Source organism: Pagrus major, chromosome 4, assembly GCF_040436345.1.
Source record: "Pagrus major chromosome 4, Pma_NU_1.0".
NCBI lineage: Eukaryota > Metazoa > Chordata > Actinopteri > Spariformes > Sparidae > Pagrus > Pagrus major.
This window is the reverse complement of record NC_133218.1, coordinates 32457131-32474844: the sequence shown is the minus strand read 5'-3', so window position 1 is coordinate 32474844 and position 17714 is coordinate 32457131. Positions and strand designations below refer to the sequence as shown.

General features: G+C 42.3%; 1 protein-coding gene across 2 annotated transcripts in view; it reads left to right on the top strand.

The window, feature by feature from the left end:
• cd276 (CD276 molecule) overlaps nucleotides 1–15533 on the top strand; it is a 71507-nt gene extending 55974 nt beyond the window's left edge. The window contains exons 7-8 of one of the 2 annotated variants that reach the window (XM_073464827.1): nucleotides 3093–3131; nucleotides 14629–15533. In XM_073464827.1, the coding sequence (XP_073320928.1) occupies nucleotides 3093–3115 (23 nt within the window). In that variant the 3' untranslated portion in view covers nucleotides 3116–3131; nucleotides 14629–15533. The remainder of the gene's footprint in view (nucleotides 1–3092; nucleotides 3132–14628) is intronic. The other variant, XM_073464826.1, reaches the window with a different exon arrangement.
• The last annotated feature ends 2181 nt before the right edge of the window (nucleotides 15534–17714 follow it).

Here is a 17714-nt window from a genome sequence, read left to right as displayed (position 1 = left end):
TTAGTTTGTGTGCACTAGCCCCTGTCTCCCTAAATCCTGGACTCCGAGGAGGCAGGCCTTAGCAACAAGGCCCCTGGAAGAGAGTGTTAGTCAGTGACCCAGTTCTTTCATAGACAAAGAATTGTCGGGAAGAACAATTTGACACGCCCTCTGAAAAGGAGGCTCCATGTGAAAAACGGTTTTATTAACCCTTCTTAAATGAGGCGAGGTCCCTTGAAGGTGGAAGGTGAGGGAATATCAGGCCCTGTAACGCTGATGGCAGAAGGAAGCCCCAACCTTCACCGTCGTTTGACTCCTTCACGCCAAGGCCACCACTGAAAGATGGATGACAGTTGCTAAAATCATATTAGGGCCTCAAGCCCAGTTGCTCATCAGCCTAAATGTGTTAATTTCAAGAAGCTAGCTAGCTGAGGCTGTGTAAAGGTGACTCCCGAGCAGACAGACAGAAACAAGGACAGCTGTACCAGAGTCAAAGTCACCTCCGTGCTTTTTATATCCCCCCTCTGTCCTGTCTATTGAGTTATTCTCACAGCAATGAAAATTCAGCACATCCATGCACGTAATATTCACCCTTTGTCTCGTATTGGAACCGTAGCGTAGCATGAGAGAAGAATGAAGTGAGGTATAGCTGTATGTTCCTTTGAAGTACATATGTTTTTTATTGCCTCTGGGAATATAATCCATTTGACAGTCAGTTTGACTATTGTTAGGAAATTGTTTTTACATTTAACCATAAAACCTGCAATGTATGGAACAGATAAAGAATAAATTAGAAAATACTGTTATAAATTAGGTAAAAATCAATCTTGACTGATTGACTTTAATGGAACCCTGTGGCGATTTTGACCACTAGTAGAGCGACGTTGTTTTGTTAGTTTGCGGACGGCTCGATGCACATCCTGTAGTTTGTCTCATACAGTACTATTGGCAGTAATGTGCACATACATGGAGTAAGGCGTCTCAAAGGCAGGGAAGAAGGAAATCAAGGATACACCAAATTCCCCGGGAATAGTGGCTGGTTTTGAAGCCATTTCGGCATAGTAGCCAAAGTGTGTAATTACAACATCACCTTATGCACACAGACCCAGAATAGCTTTGTCCCATAACCCTACATTGTTAATGCAACAGCTGTAAAACAGTTGATGAATCATTTGAGCATCCCAGTCAATGCAAAGTTACTCGTTTCACTTTCTATATTTGATCCATTCATTCCTTTTAGAAAGCCCAGAAAAGCTGCATGATGACGTAAGCTGAGGGCTAAACTGGCAGTTTAGCCAGCAGGAGTCTCTAGTGCCAACTGTCGGTGGCGTAATGTGGAAGCGACGTGAAAGATCTGGGTAATTTTATACGCAGGCTGTTGAACTTCTTTGGGCTTCATACTGAGCAGCTTTCACAGGAAGGGAACAAAGCTCCGCCTCCAACGCTGTATCCAGATTTCTCTTAATGGATTCATGGGATACACACAGTGTGTTTTGGTCCACAGGGCACCTTTAAGCTAGTTTGGTTTTCTTTTTACAGTAATTGACATAAATTTACAAGCCCGATCCACGCCACCAAGTACAGAGGCTGCAGGTGGTTGAGTTATGACAGCGTACTGAAGGAAAAAAAAATAAAGGAATAGACGGCATAACCAGACCAAGGCTCATTAAAAAGTTGCATGCCTAATTCTTAAAGCATAACCCAGTTTGACAGACCTGCAGGTCAAGAACATACCATTCCTCGTTGCTACAGTTTCCAATTGAGAGGGCCTTAGAAAGCAGCCCCGGGCATCTCTGCTTGACATGTCCTCTGGCACCACACACTCATCCGCCGGGCTCTCCCAACGGTCACACATTACTGACTAAATATATGTAAATAGAACATTCATGTTGCCTTCATTATTAGATGTGGGTCACTGGATAACTTCAAGAGCGCTAATTAAAAGAGCTCCCCGCACACCATTGCTTAGTAGTTGCACACACATTATTCAAACGCTGCACTCATGTTCCTTGCTGGTTCAGCACCATAGAGTAAGCTACATGTTTACTACTGTGTTTTTCTCCAAGGGGGGAGAGATGCTGTTGTGGTGCTGAAGGCCAAGTAACACTGGTTGGATAATAATGGGGGATTATAAACCTCCTGTCACATAAATCATACACTGAAATCTCAAACTATTAACACATAGATGTTTCCTGTGTTTCCCCCTTGTCATTTCTATATATGTCATACCATGTGTTTGATTATAAAACGAGAGTGCCGGTTGTCGAGAACTTTTTTCTTCCCTCCTTCTTCGTCTTGAGTTTGGGGCGAAACTCATCAAGGATGTGCTGCACACCGAGCTACTTCTGCAACCTCTCAGAGGTTATCGGCTGCTCCGTGAGGAAAAGGCCACCTGATCATTGTCAGAAGAGATAGAGGGAAAAATAGCAGCTCCCTAAATCATTTGGAATAATGAGTGTTGTCACAGTTAATAAAAGCGGTCAAACCACTCATGGCCGCGCATCACAACAACCGGCCGGGGCAACAGGCGGAACCGGCCTGGTTTGCATATTAGAGAAAAGTATCAGCGTAGAGCGTGCTTCTGTGAGAGGAAAGGGTACTTTAGGAGTGAAGGCAATCCTTTTCCTGGGATGAATCCCCCTGTACAGACGCCATTTACATCCTCTTGCCTCCCCCTTCCCCTCCGTTCCCCCTTCTGTCATGTAATCTACGCTCCTCCGACAGCACAGCCAAGGCCCGGTGGGAGAGTGCCTATCCATCTCACTACCCCAATCTGCCTCCCCTGTTTGGTTCCACATGAGCACTCGGCTGCTGTGACTAATTAAATAAAGCGCTGTGCCCTCTGCTTCCTGTTAGCCATGGCAAGGTTGGTGCACAGAGATGGAGCAGAGGAGGAGGAGGAGGAGCAGGAGAGGGTGATGAAGGAGGAGGGGATGCAATAACATCTACCAAGCCTGTAATGATGCTTAGGCCATGACACAATAGACATGAAAGTTACACTGATGCGGACATGATCACTTCACAGTAGTTGTGTTGCGCACAGATCTTTAAATGACGCAATATTTTGATCTCAATCTCAAGTTTCCTTCTTGTGTGTTCTCTTCTCTCTACAGCCATGACGCTGCTGAAAAGCTAAGGCCAAGAGAATAAAGGTGAGTATGCATCTTTATGTGATGCTCAGGTGTCAGGTTTTTTCCCTCCCTCCTTATCACAACCGCCTGGTATTCTCAGCAGTAATGGTCTGGAGGACACAGCACCTCTGGAGGCTATGGGTAAGTGCTGCTGTAATGAGGCTAGGCTGCATTAATTCAGCAGACAGTCGGGAATATGAGCAGTCTTGACATTTTGATTTCGGGAATCACAGGGTCATTCGCAGATATGACAAATCTATTTGGTTTTATCTGGCAAGCAAACATAAACTTCCCTGGCCCGCTTCAAAGCCGCCCGAAGAGTCTGATTAATGGTAAACATTTCCTGCAGCCGATCTTTCAGTCGTCTTTTTGTCTGAAACTTTGCATGTTTACCGTCATCCACGTGAGGTGATCAGTCTGCCAACCTCAGCTCTTGAAAAGCTGCAGCAGAACATTTTAGACTGAACAATAAGAGCAATAATAGCTTCCTTTTGCTACATGTAAGCAATGAGACACAGCTTTTATGTGGATATTTGGTCCATCTTGAATATTGCATGTATTTATGAGAAAAACAAGTAACAAGTTTTCAATGTAAAATGTAGTAATGATACAAATAACAACAACAATAAAAATAATAATAATACAGCAGTGTATCAGACACCACAAATAATTTTCTGAACCTACATGCTTCACAGAGTGCTGTAGATGGCAGATTAGAAGGCCTTTCTCAGGCAGCTGCTGGAGGCTCCTGCAAAAAATGTCCTGAGTGCATCTGGACAGTTACAGAGCAGATAAGCCTGATTATTACTGTACAAGCAAAAAACATGTAGCTGCAGCAGACAGAGAAGGACAAACAACTGCTGCAGCCTGCACACTGCTGCTTGCACCTTTTCAAGGCAGAACATGAGGGAAGGGTGCTGCATATTATTAGTATCATTTTTCAGTTCAAAGAACATAAACATAAACAATATTATAGTTTATGATATATACAGTACACAGAAGTATATTCTTTGCTTGTATTATAAGCAGACATTCAGGACCATGGACAGTTCCGCTCCTCACACAGCAGCAGGAGGTGGTTAAAGCTAATCTCAAATGAACTGTTCATATTACTTACTGACTTGGATTTACTGTATATCGATTTTCTTTTTTTTCTCTTTCTCCTTTTATAAATATTTCAATGGACAGTCCATACTGTAGACAGTGATAGGGCACGAGGAGAAAGACGATGTTGTGTTTTGGGGGTGGGGGGGCGTACGACATGCAGCACAGGTCCCCAGGGATCGGCCTGTGGGGCTTATGCTATAACCATTTGGCTTAAAGGCGTGCACCGACTTGGATAGATGTCTGGTTACTGGTGCTGTAACTCGATTAGTAGATGACCATGATGAACAACCTGACAGAGGAGGGATTGTTGGACTCTCCCTGCATGTGGAGGATTGTTACTTAATCTTTAGGGGAAATGGCCTGACCAGACTGATCGGTGTAGCATCATTACATGTAATCATCCAGAGATGGAAGCATCCCTGGAATACCAACTAGAGATGCTTCCATGCCTTCTCCCGACTCCTGGTATCACTGCATCTCACTCCGTTGTGTTATCTTCTGCTGGGCGACATGATTAGGTGCATTGGTGCAGTGTGGATTGACTTTTCCCACTCCCATTTCAGCTTAAAAGACACCCAGATGTTCTTTTGAGACCAAGATATTTATACTTGGACCTAATTAAAGTTTTGTAATGCCAAGTCTCCATTTGTGAAACGGCTTTGCTTGACTATGTTTGAATATTGGATATCTAGTATACTCTGTGTAAGGCTGAGTAATGGCTGCATTCCCTTTTTTGTAATGACTCCTCTGTAGTTGCAGGCTGACCTGGAGCAGCAGCAGTAATACAGTGGTAGCCAGGCAGGCAGCATTAGCAATAGTGATTGGAGCCAGGGTGCTGGCAGTGTTGGACCCTATGGCCCTTGGGGAGAGGAATAGGACACTCCCAGCACTGGCACCATGTTCACTCAACCATAGCCAGCCTGTGTCAGCCACTATATCCCTCCCTGGATACAGCACATGGACCTCTATAGGCCAGGAAAGCCCCAGACCTCGCAGCTATTTTGGGGAAAGCTGCAGCACTGTAACCAACAAAGGAGAGGAGTTGTGAGGACAGAGTATATTTTTGTGTTCAAAGCTTTGTTTTTGTCTCTGAGGGAAAAAAAATATTTTTTCCGTTTTGTTGAGACAAAGATGTTTTGATATTTGATGCTGATATTTTTAGAGGCAGTCCATCAATTATGATGAGAAAGATATGGAAGTTTTTTTTGTCACTGTGGTGCTGGAGTGATAACAGGATGGAATAGCTGGTCTGTCTTTTGTCAGAAAATGACGAGGGATACGTTTGGCTGTTTGTTGGCGAATATTTCCGACTTTTCAGGGCAATTAAAATGCATTCTTTTAACAAGGGACGTTCCCACATGCTTAGATTAAAATGCATCTTAGAGGCAGGTCGGCTGTACTGTGTATATTTAATTGGCGTCCATGTCTTTGCATGTGTTTGTACAGTAGGGGCACGCATCTATTGCAGAGGAGGTCGAGAAAAATACACCGGAGTCGCAGTTGCTTCACTACTATCTCAAATTAACGTACAGCACGTGTCTGTTCTTCGCCGCTCTACTCTAACTCTTACTGTAATAACCAGCAGTCTGGTGTCAGGTGTGTGAATACTTTTTAATACAAGGCTGGACGGTTACAGCTTGTTTTTATTACACCCTGATTGGTCATTGCCATAAAGCCGCAGCATGCAGAGTGAGCAGGAGATGATGGAAGGTGCGGAAAGTAATTTCCTGTAACTAGCCAAAATAAAGTCTGGCCAGTAGGAGTCAAAGCGAGGACATTTGTCATTACTGTAGTATCTACTGACCTTCACCGAGACTGTTAATGCTAGGTAATATCCTGCAAGCCCCGGGACCTCTCCGCTGCTGAATCATCCCGGATCAATTATTCTAATATTTGTGTGGCAGTTTTGCTATCGATTAATGCATTTATGCAGAGTGTGGCATATCTTATTTAATAAAGCAAGGCCCTGCATTTAATTAAGTCCTTCTTGGAGTCAGACGGCACTTTGTTTTCATAAACCGTTGCCTTATCGATACATGTGTTCATTCGTGACTTATGTTTCTCTGCTGGAACTTTTATTGTTTCATTACTAGCAGCCCAGCACACATAACATAGTAAATGGCTATCTGCAGCACACTCAATATTTTGTAGATTGTGCTCACTGCTCTGTTGCTATCTTTAGTGGCTCAGACTTACATTGTGTTATAAATACTGCATACTGATCATTATGGCAACCAATCATTATGGTGTTCAATAAAGAACACTTGAATCTTCATTTAAAGCAAGGAATTTTCTTCATAACTCAATGACTTTTGTCTTCCCCTTGTTCTTCTATCAATGAAAATTCTTTAAGTAGGCTGTAAAAGAAGAATTTTAGATTTTTTTAACCTTTCCTCTCACAAAATGCTGTGTCCTCTTGCCCCTTAGAACAGAGTTACAATGGGTAGTGGTTGAAATCTTTACCTATGAAATAGGGCAACCTTTAACACATGCATCAGTAGTCTTCAATAGTGTTTACATTAAGAGATGCAACCAGACATTTCCAATTAATGTGATGGAGATGGAAAAAAAGAACACATCTTCTTTACCTGGCCACTAGTGGTGCTTTATGTATAGACTAACATTAGCAATCAGTGCTCCAACTCTGCCAGTCCACGCTGATATTAAGGAAGTGGCTCCAAGTGGACTGGGCACAAGTTAAACTCGAGGCATCATATGCATCAAGGAGGGATGGGGCTGCAACACTGAAATATGTGACAGTGCTAGACTGTCAGGCGCATATCAGCAATAACAATGTAACGTTAACTAGCTAGTAACCCAAAGAAAAGGACCGTAATACATAACACTTCACCCTACCCTTCTATCCCAACAAGAATTGGGACACTTGATCCCTAGGTGTGAATTCGCAAAACAGAGGGGTAGGGGCAAGAGGAGTATTGGGAATCGGCCTTTTAATCTTTTTACTCATCATAAATGTTGGAAAATATTTGGTCGCTCTGATTTTCCCTCCTCTTCATACTGACCCAGCAGAGTTACCTCATTATAGCTCAAGACCATTGTTCCTTAAATGCGGATCAGAATCCAAAATCTTCCGTAGTGCGTACTTCAACCATCTGTCACTGCTGGTGGGATGCGTTGGAAAAGTGAATGAGTCAACTGGTTATTTTCCAGAGTTTGAATCTTTCTCGGTTGAAATGCCCTCTTTGTATCTGCCGATGGAAGACTACTCACAGATAGTTTCAGTGTCTGAATAATGCTGGTTCCAGCATCGGCTGAAAAAATTGCTGAATATCAGTGTTATTGTTCTTTGGGGTGCTGGCGTTAATGCATCACATCACACAATTGACTCATCTGACACAAAAAGTAATATCTTAAAGGTAACATTGTCTAGGGAAAGCTTACAACTTTCCAGGTGGAATTGTGCATTAGACTGCCAGACTTTTGTTCATAATCTACAATGATTTTTTAAAGTCTTTTGATGTGTAAAGGGGAAATAAGGAATGGTATTGTGCAGAGCCGAGGCCTAGCCAGAGATGTCTGCAAATGAGAAGAGAATAAATATTCAAAGGCACACATGAAGGGAATAAAGAAAAGTGAAATGAGGAGCAGCTCGGTCAGGCCCGGTCATCTGCCTGACGACTTTCGATGAATTCCAATGAGAGTGCAGATTACATTTTGATTACAGATCGGCCCTATAGGTGCAATTAGTGCTACATAATGGCCTTTGCCCGGTTCCCCTCGGCAGAGTTGTGAAATATTGGCTTTATTCACCCCTATATATTCACTTAAACTCTGGGCTGTCATGCTAAGAATATATTTCATTGTTGTACGTGTTTGAAGTAATAGCTCAGGGTTTACTCTGTCATGGCTTTCTAAGTGTAGGCTGCATATAGGAGGTCCTCTCTCAAAGGAAGGGGAAGGGATAAAAGGGGGTAAAAAAGAGTCAAATTTGAAAGGAGAAAACTAGTCTAAATGTATTTTAAAAGCCTGCTGCAGCCAGGTGTACGAGCTGGGATGTGAGCTGGGATTTTTCTTTTTTTGTCGGTGTGAAGAAGACTGAAGCATGTGGCAGGTGAGGCCCGGCAGATGTTGATGATGTCAGACAGGACACTTACGTTGGACTCCCTCCAGGGAGGTGTCTTGAAGTGGAGTTTGACTCACTATTTCAGTATCTCTGATCTCTGCATTATTTATGCTTTTGTCTCAGCCATTTATCAGCAATTTTATACCTCGCAGCCTCATTCTACAGTACATCTCCCGTGATGGAATAGGCTGCAGCGATGATAGCCTCTGAGGGAAGCCAATAACCGAATATAGTAGCTCATATTGATATCAGAAAAGTGTGGAATGGACAAGTGTGCTGCGTAGGAGTCTCTGCATACCGTTGAAAACCTTGGCAAACATCCATTCACATCAAAATAGTGCATTGAGAAATAAAGTATAAGGAGGAAAATGCTGCGCTGGCTCAACGTTCTTACCTTTATATTAATTTTTACGACATGAAACTGGTAATATTTGAGCTGTGGTAGGAGTCGCACAGCAACTGAATCACTGATCAATGACAGCTAATGAACACTGCAGGAGTTCTGCTCTGTTTGCCTCTCGACAGAGAGCTGCCTTCTCCAGAGAGCTCCTTCTCTCCTGTTTTTGCCAGAAAAGCACAGGAGCCTTCATTGAAACCAACTGCCTCTGGGCTCAATTAACTACCATAGATTACTCATAATGCAGATGAGAGACCGTGTACAAGATCAGCGTTGTGGTGATGTTGAAGATCACAAACGGATGTGCATGCATGGATACAGACAACTGGGACCTTGTAATGCTGAGATATGCCATGAATGTATAGATGATAAGAAAAATCTCCATAAAAAAGGCTTCAACAAGCAAAGTAATTGTATCTTTATCGATAAAAATTGATTGTCCCTCTAATGAAAATAGACATCTGTATGCACAGATACATACATTCTCTGAGGCTCTATTCCCCAAGATATTTTCATCGGATGCAGCAATGATGAATATGTTTTTTGATACATCAAGTAGAAAATGCTGCTCTTGATCTGTAGTCTCCATGATAAACTGAATATTGTCAGGAACTGCATTCATATAGATGCAAGCACACCTAGTAATACCTGTGACACCACAACAGAGTTAATACAGCAGAGCTATGTGTTGCATTGTTGTAGAGGTCAATTGAGATCTCCATGGTGACAGCATGGTTTGCTTTGTGTGTGGCCACCAGGCCATGGCCTTTGTCGTAGCGTATTAGCATCACTCAGCGTCCCTCATTGCGGCTGATCGCTGTCAGTTTCCTACCCGGCACGTCTGAAGAACAAAAACACTCCTTATGAACAAATTCTGATCCGACACTGGGAATTTTTGTACATTTGAAATATTCCATTTACTGCAACCAACCGTGCCTAGCGTATAGTTTTTAAAACCAAAACTAGTCCTGTCACGAGAAAAAAAGGATCCAAGCCTATTGTAAACAAAGGATAGCTATCAAAGAGAACGTTCAGCACTAGAGAATGTACAGATGGCACAGACCTAAACACCAAGCAGCCCCCCCGCTGTGAGGAGAATATGTTAAACATGTTGTGTATTGAATGGTGAGATGACTCTTACGTGCAGCTTCCTGTAGTGTTCACACATTATCGACATTAAGTTAAATGTTTCTGAATGCTAACTAACTGCTCCAGTGATTTTTTTATATAGAGGCCGATTAACTATTGAGATCAAATATGCAGAAAAAGTCATTCAAATTCAAGTGCACAAAAATGATGCTGTTGAAACACACTTGATAAATTGGCTTGAGAATTAGTTCATCTAATAGGTGAAAGCTGTTTTATTGTGTCCCATGCAGCTAATGAGCGGTGTTTTTGTAGAAATTTCATTATAACTCTAACTTGATCTGATTGGACATTATCACCTGTGTATGCAGGCATTTCTAGAAAACGTGTCATATTATGTTCACACAACATGTTTCTGACCTAACTTTCATATCTGGAGTTTGAGGGGATGGTGGTGACTGCAGTTCACGACTGCGTTCCAACATTTTTAATTTGTGAAACCACTGGGTTTTTCTAAGGAGACCGTGGGACAATTTCCAATGTAAAATTTCAACATATCATTGGTTTGCAGATATGTACATTGCGGACATTTATTCTGGCGATTGTGTCATGTCTTTAGTCTGTGTTTTTTTTTATCAATTACCCCATTGCCTGTGTCATCCTTTTCACAGTACGTGACATTGGCAAAGGACGCAGTAGGGTATCAACAATTGTGCATCAGGCTGCGATGGCTTATTGCTAAAGGCTGGTGCAATGGTTACCAACCATTTTTATACATCATGGCATTATCATATTAGACAATTTGAATCAAATTAATGAACAAACCCACAAAAATTGTGATTGTAATCGTGCAGTGAAATGGGGTTTAATGTGAACTCATTGACGTAAACGTGTGACAGTCCTTCAGTCACTGCCGGCTCTGCTAAGCTCAGCCTATAGGGTGACAGCCACCATCATTCTTTATCAGGGAACAGCACAGCTGGAAGATGGTCACTCGGCATGTCCTCCTGCATTTCTGCATAAAATTCATCCAGATTAACATCCTGAGAATATAAGTGGTATAGGGTAAATGATTGACTTGCCTTTCTAGGTAGCCAGCGTCCCGTTGTGAGCAGAGAATACACTGTGACTCTTTCTTTTCCCCTCCTTCTGCCTTTATCCTCCTACTGAGTCACCTCACCTTTGGGGCTTACCACAGGAGTCTCTTCAAACGATCCTTTAGACTGAAGTGAAGAATCAAGATTAATGCACTTCCACGTCCTGCCCAGGCTCCAGGGGGAAAAAAAGTCTTATAATTAACACCAGGGGGGCTGCAGGCTGCTTTTTGAGAGAGGTCGAGGGTGGGGTACCTCGACCGTAGAAAAGGAGCTGGCAAAGTTGTGAGATGTTTAGAGTGTGATGTATGTTGCTGCTGTGGAATAACAGTGGAGTGGGAACAGAATGACCTGTCAGACACCTCAGTCTGGCTTATTGTTATTGGGACAAAGCAGAGGGGGCCTGGAGCGAGAGCTGCTAAATTACTGCATCATTTATACTGATTATTGTTATACAGGTCCACCTATGTGAATTACTACAGAGCCTGATGATTTAAGATCCGGTGCTGCACAGGCAGAGAATTCTACACATTTTCACTGTTTTCTGTTAAAAAATGAGACGCATTGACCCTAATAAAATAACTTCTAAAGAAATGCAATGGCTAACAGTTTAAAGAATGATTTGACATTTTGAAAAATGCACTTACTTATTTTCTTGACAACATGTGTATACGATTAGCATGAAGCAACAGGTCTAGCAGCTGGGATGCTTAGCTTAGCTTAGCTTAGCTTAGCTTAGCGCAGACAGGAAACATTCTTTTAATAATAGGCTTAGAAGACATTTACGTGTAAATGAGCATTATTAAAGGGGCAATATGTAAGAATTTTAGTTTAAATCATACGAAAAGTAACTCAGTTTATCAACCGAATACGAAGACATAACAGTGTTGATGTTATGTCACAGACATTTGTACTGCGTTGCAGAGATATCTATTGAAGTTAGCATGCTAACCAGCTAGCCCCTATTCACCTTGTACCTCAAAATGTGACAGACCGCAGAGTCAGTTAATACGGCCGCTAGCTGCTCAGTTAACTGAACTTGCTGGCTAACAGGAGCTATAGTTAGCAGCAGTTAGCAGCTACTTCGACAGGTGGGCAATTCTTACATATTGCACCTTTAAAAGCATTTTAAAAAGTTTTTTTTGATACTTTACTGTATGTCATCAGACATGAGCCCTAAAAAACGTTACACAAATCAGATGCCCTAATGGTTTTATTCAATGATCGGCTTTAAAGGAACAATGTGTAGGTTTTATTGGCATCTTGTGGTGCGGTTCCAGATTGCAACCAACTGAACACTCCTCATCTAAACCCTCCGCTACAGTTGCCACTAAATAAACAAAATAAGTGGAAGGCTCTCTCTAGACCCCGTGTTTGGTTCTTGACTACTGTAGAAACATGGCAGAGCAACACGGCGGCATGAAAACACAACTGTGAATATTGAATTCCATTTCTACCCCCAGATCGCCCTAAATCCCACACACTGGACCTTTAAACTAGGATTGGAAATGCCACTCATGTTTATGTGACTGACTTTAGAACTTGTTTGAGAGGAAAGAGAAGCTGGAAAGGAAGAAACAAAGAAATACTTAACTATTTGGAGGCGTTCACCACACAGTTTACTTGAACGCTATATATTTACATGCACGGTTAAGCCTACTAATAATACCCTCTTATATTTCCACCCACGCTGATGATACTAACTGTTATTTAAATATATATCACACCCCACCATTTGTGTCCTGTGGTTCCCAGGGGATCTTATTTTCATCGCAGCCCCCTACTGCATATAGAGGCGTGTAAGGCATTTGTTGAAATGTAAATGCATCCATGAAAGCAGATCTCTGTGTGAGCAGTATAAATTATACTTCTTAATTATCCATTCTTGCACAGAGAGCTCGTCATGGTGTGTTTGATCATCTGGTAATGATCTTTAAGTATCACCAAGGTTTTAGCTGTTTCCTCATTATCACGAATACTTCTCCAAGGTTATTCCCAAGCATTTACTTTCATAGTTCGATGCCTGGTGTTTTGTCTTTGATAGTTGCTCTGATTTGTGTTGTTTCTGTGGGTGTCAAAAAGCAGCGGGCCTGCTGTTTTTTTGGGTGCGATGTTTTCAGGAGTCTATAAAGTTAAAAAAAACGGGAAGTTACCAGCAGGGAGGATAGAATATGGCACCTACATTTCAGTGTAAGTGAGAAAAGAAATGGGCAGAGTGTGGATTTACAGCGGTTCATTAGATTGGATCCACTGTGCCTCTGTGTCTTTCACGTGAACAATCTCCTATAGCTCGGGCAAATTAGTGTTCAATCTGGTGTACCTGCTGTAAATGAATCTGTCCATCAGCTCGTGTCTCAGGTGTTGGGAGCGGAGGAGGAAAGGCTCTGCCCTGCCACGGCTGCTTCGTTCCTCAGATGGAGAGAAGCTGTTTGTTAAACACTTGAGCTGGAGTTTACTTTCTGATCGCCTTTTTTTAAAGGGTGGCTGTTCCCGTCGTTTTGTACAACTCTAAATTACCACACTGTAGATGTTCACCCAGTGTCTTTCATTTCACCTCTGACCTCTGCACTCAACAGCTAGCATGACTCCTCTTTTGAAATGCACTTCCTCAGATCTCTCCAGGGGCACGTCAGGGTGAATTTGAATCTAATGAGAAAATGCATGTGTGAAAATTTGTTCTGTGTTCATTTGGGTGATGGATACGTTGGCGAGTCAGTTCACCCTCTGACAGGGAGGCAAATGGAAGCCCCCGACTCTGTAAAACAGATATTCTTCCGCGAGCTTTGCAATTTGAAAAGATTCCTATCATTTAGAATGACAGATTTTATTACTGTTTCTGCTTTTGCTTTGACACTTTGGAGCTGTTAGCGATGCCCCTAGGGTTTCGTTCAGGATTAATCCACATCACACCAGCCTGTCATGTGTCCAAAATATAATAAAGGCATGGTAATGAGCGTCAATTAGAAAAGTAGGAGCCGCTCACTAACAGAACTATTTTTGTATTTTAAGGATAGATGCATTGAGCGCTGCAGACACAAGGATACACGTGCGGAGAGTCAAAGCCGCTCAAGTTACAGTGCATCTAAATCAAAAGTAAATTCATGACAGGTTTAGACAAGTTAGTCTGAGGTCTTAATGGAACACAGAGCATGAGGAGAATTTCCCCTGCCAAGAGAGACTGTATAAGCTCCTCTCAGGGTCTTTGTGTTGGATATCTCACCCGAAACAGAAAATTAAAAGATCCATCCTGATGGGCGAGTCCGCTGTTTTTCATTTAGAAGTCCGGTCGCATGCAGACACGGCCGGCTGACTGGAATAATGTATCTAAAAACTGAACCTCCGAGCATATAGGCAACTGTATTGCCTTTAAAGAGCTTCAAGTAGGGAGAGCTTCATGTGTGACATAATTAAATTCCGCCCAAGTTAATTCAAACTGTTTAATGATGCGGGGAGAACAATTTCTTTCGCTGTGCTAGCAGTGGGGCGGTCCACAGGGGCTACGAGTGAGGAGAGGCATTAGAAGTTCAGTGCTTGTGATACAGAGAGGAGGATGTGTAGACTGACGGAGGGAGATGTGAAGGTTGTAGCATCCTTGGAAACGCAGGTTCCTCTTGGTGCGATTGTTAATTTAAAGATGCAATTTTTTTTTACATTTTCTTTACTTTTATTATGATTTTGCAAAGCTAATAACCTCTCCCACGGCGAAACAGCCTGACATCATATGCATTGTGTTTTTATGTCTTCTTCCAGGAGTCGGGGGCCAGACGGCGGGTAGGAGATGAGTCTGGCGGGTAATCCCACTCCACCTATCCATCAACCTGAAGACTATTTCCAGCGTCCCCCCTACAGAATGTCAAAGCCTCGCTGAGCAGAAGATGAGTCCATTATCTTCTTTCCAAGACTTTTCCCCCCCGAGTTTCCATCAAAACACATAAACACATCATGTGCCATTATTTTCTATTGCCCTCCCCTCCCCTTTTCTGTCAATGGAGTGGGGCCGCGGTGCTGAGCGAATGCAGTTGAGTGGGTTGTGTTGTATGCACTATGCAAAGGAGAAGCTCCTGTTTGAAAACTATAGGATGTGACAGGATCCTCTCTCTGACGCCGACATCACTCTGTACTGCTGCGATGGGGCATGTGCCAGAGATCTCCTGTCTAATAGGAAGTGAGACACTTAAAGAGATGACCCTGCCTCAGTTGCCATCACTGTCTCTCTGCCAGAGAGGGAGCTTGGCTCCCCCATTACTCCTGCACTTGCTAATTAGCGTCTGTCGCCGGAGTAACTTGTACCTGTCAGTGTGTGCCGCTCGCCTATATTCAGTAACTTGAGGGAATTGAAATTGAATGCCAGCTAAGCTCCAACAAACTGCAAATGGTGCATGGGATACACCCTGGTTCTCTCACTGACCTGACAGCCTTATATGTAAGAAATTGTTTTTAATGAACAGCTCGTTTCTACTGCTCATGTGGGATGTTGTATCTCTTCCAGGCTGGGGGCTGTACAGGTTGTTTTACTCCGTGTTTTTTTAAAAAATGTTTTTTTTTTAAAGGTACTTCAGCAAGTCCCCGTGCCATATGTCGATGTATGAATACCAAAGCCATTTCGTGTAAGATAACCCAGTGCCTATTTACATTAAAGAGACATGGTGAAACTGCCTTGGTCATTGGTAATTATTGGTCCCATTCCCGGGGCCACTTTGTGCTCGTTCAAGCTGAACAAGGTCGAGTTTATTGAAGGCATTTTCTTCACCCACAGGATTAGCTGCGCTGCTCAAATTCATCCTTCCACTTTTCCATTAGTTGATTTATCTGCCTACTAGACTATTCTACATAATGAGTAAAACATGAATTATGGTCAAAGTAATACAAATATTTCATTTACATGCAGATCAACAGTGACATGTTGAATTGTTCCCAGTTAGACGCAGTCCTATTTTAGGGCTAATCCCTCTCTGTTTGCAGATGCTCAGTCATCCCAAACATTTTACTTGTTTTGAATAATGGATTTTCTCTGTGATTGTTTGTTGCTGTCATACGCGAAATAGCTACCTTGCATCAAGTGTGACTTGTATAAGTAGTTCAGAAATACCTCCCCAGTGAAGCCACACACACACACACATGCACAGGAGCATGCACACACACACACACTGTATCCTCTTCCTAAGCTGGATGAGACTGTTGATCAAACCCCAGGCTGTGCCCAAATGCGCAGATCTCTCTGTACAGTAGCCCTTGACCTTGCTGTGTGTCCTCATGGCCCAGACACCCGCCTGAAATTAAATTACAGATTAGTGGCTCCAGGCCCAAAGAGGGGTTTATTTGGTTGGCCCCTCTCTGAGAAGAGCTCATTCTCTAATTCAGGGACTGGAAAAAAAAATGTCATGGGATTTAAGGAAGAAAATGTCAGTCTTGAAGACATTTTCTTTCATCCGACTGAGCTCTGGAGCCAGTGGTCCTCTAAATCTGGAATGTCTACAAAGACTTCTAAATCTTACATTGTAGGAATATCGGACAGAGGGCCAGTGGGAATGGGTTTGGGAAGCTTGGAAGCTAAATTTAAAAACCAAAAAAAAAATCATAAAACAGAAAAGAAAACCAAATTCAAAGTGAAAGAAGTCTGATGAAACGGCACCTTGGTGTTAATTTAAGCCCTGCTGAAGGTACACCTTTGAAATTAAAAAAATCATTCTTGTGAGACAAAAGAAGAAAATGCCAAGCCCTCATTAACTGGGAAGTATGTCAAGCCTTCCTCAGGCCTTAATTCCAAATTACATTCACTTCGATCAACACTGGAATATGTGACCATCAATTGTCAATCGAAAAGAAGAAAATGAATCCTGAATATGCAGTGGAAAAGGTGGTGGAAGGTGGAAAACACACCAAAATACTCACTTTAATACATTTATAATAAAATCGAGGTTATCTTTTGCTTTGTCTAAATCAGTTTATCGAGGCTTGATAATAGCTTTAGCTGAACTTTTGCTTGATGCTTGTCCCCCTTCACTTAACATGTAATTGTGTCAGGGCCTCATAGGGACAGTGAGTGCAGACTGTATGTTGAAATGTGTTAGTGTAACTCTACACTTCCCACAATAAAACACAATAAATTCAAGTCTAAATTTCTCCAAAAATACATGGCAACATGCAGCACATCAGTTGACTTGACTTGCCAGCTACAGTTCACATATCTTACTTTACATGCGTAATTGATCACACTTAATGTCACCTTTCGCAGACCCGGGGCACAAGAGGATGAATGTTTAAGATGGTAATGCCACATCTTTATTTATCTATCAAAATAAAACACTTGGCAGCGTTTGGAGTTGCCCCACAGCCAAGCCTCAGACTACACCACACACATAAGGAAAGATTTCACAGATCAGACTGTCTCAAATTTAAACTCGCGCATCAAGATTAGAACATTTTCATGCATCATAGAAAAAACATGAGGCATTTCCTGAGGAGCAGCTGTAAATCATCACTTGCCTCAACTCTTGTTCGCTTTAGAGCCAAATCAGCTTCTCCTCTTGGCTGGATAATTGTTATCAGTATGTATTTTAAGTGGTTTTATGGTTAAAATGCAAAAACTAATTACAGTAAAATGGAAAAGTTGACCTGTATACTAAGAATACATGTTACTCGCATCAGTCCAAGTCTCAAGCGGGTCCCAAGCCCTTTGTTCTGGGCAAGTCAAGTCAAAGCAAGTCAAGTCATGTACTGTATTAGTGCCTGTCTATTTACAAATATATAAAAATAAATGATATTTGAGGCCAACTTATCTTACCTGTTCACCTGTTTCCTGTCCTGTGCTGTAATCACTTTGCTTGCTCACAGCC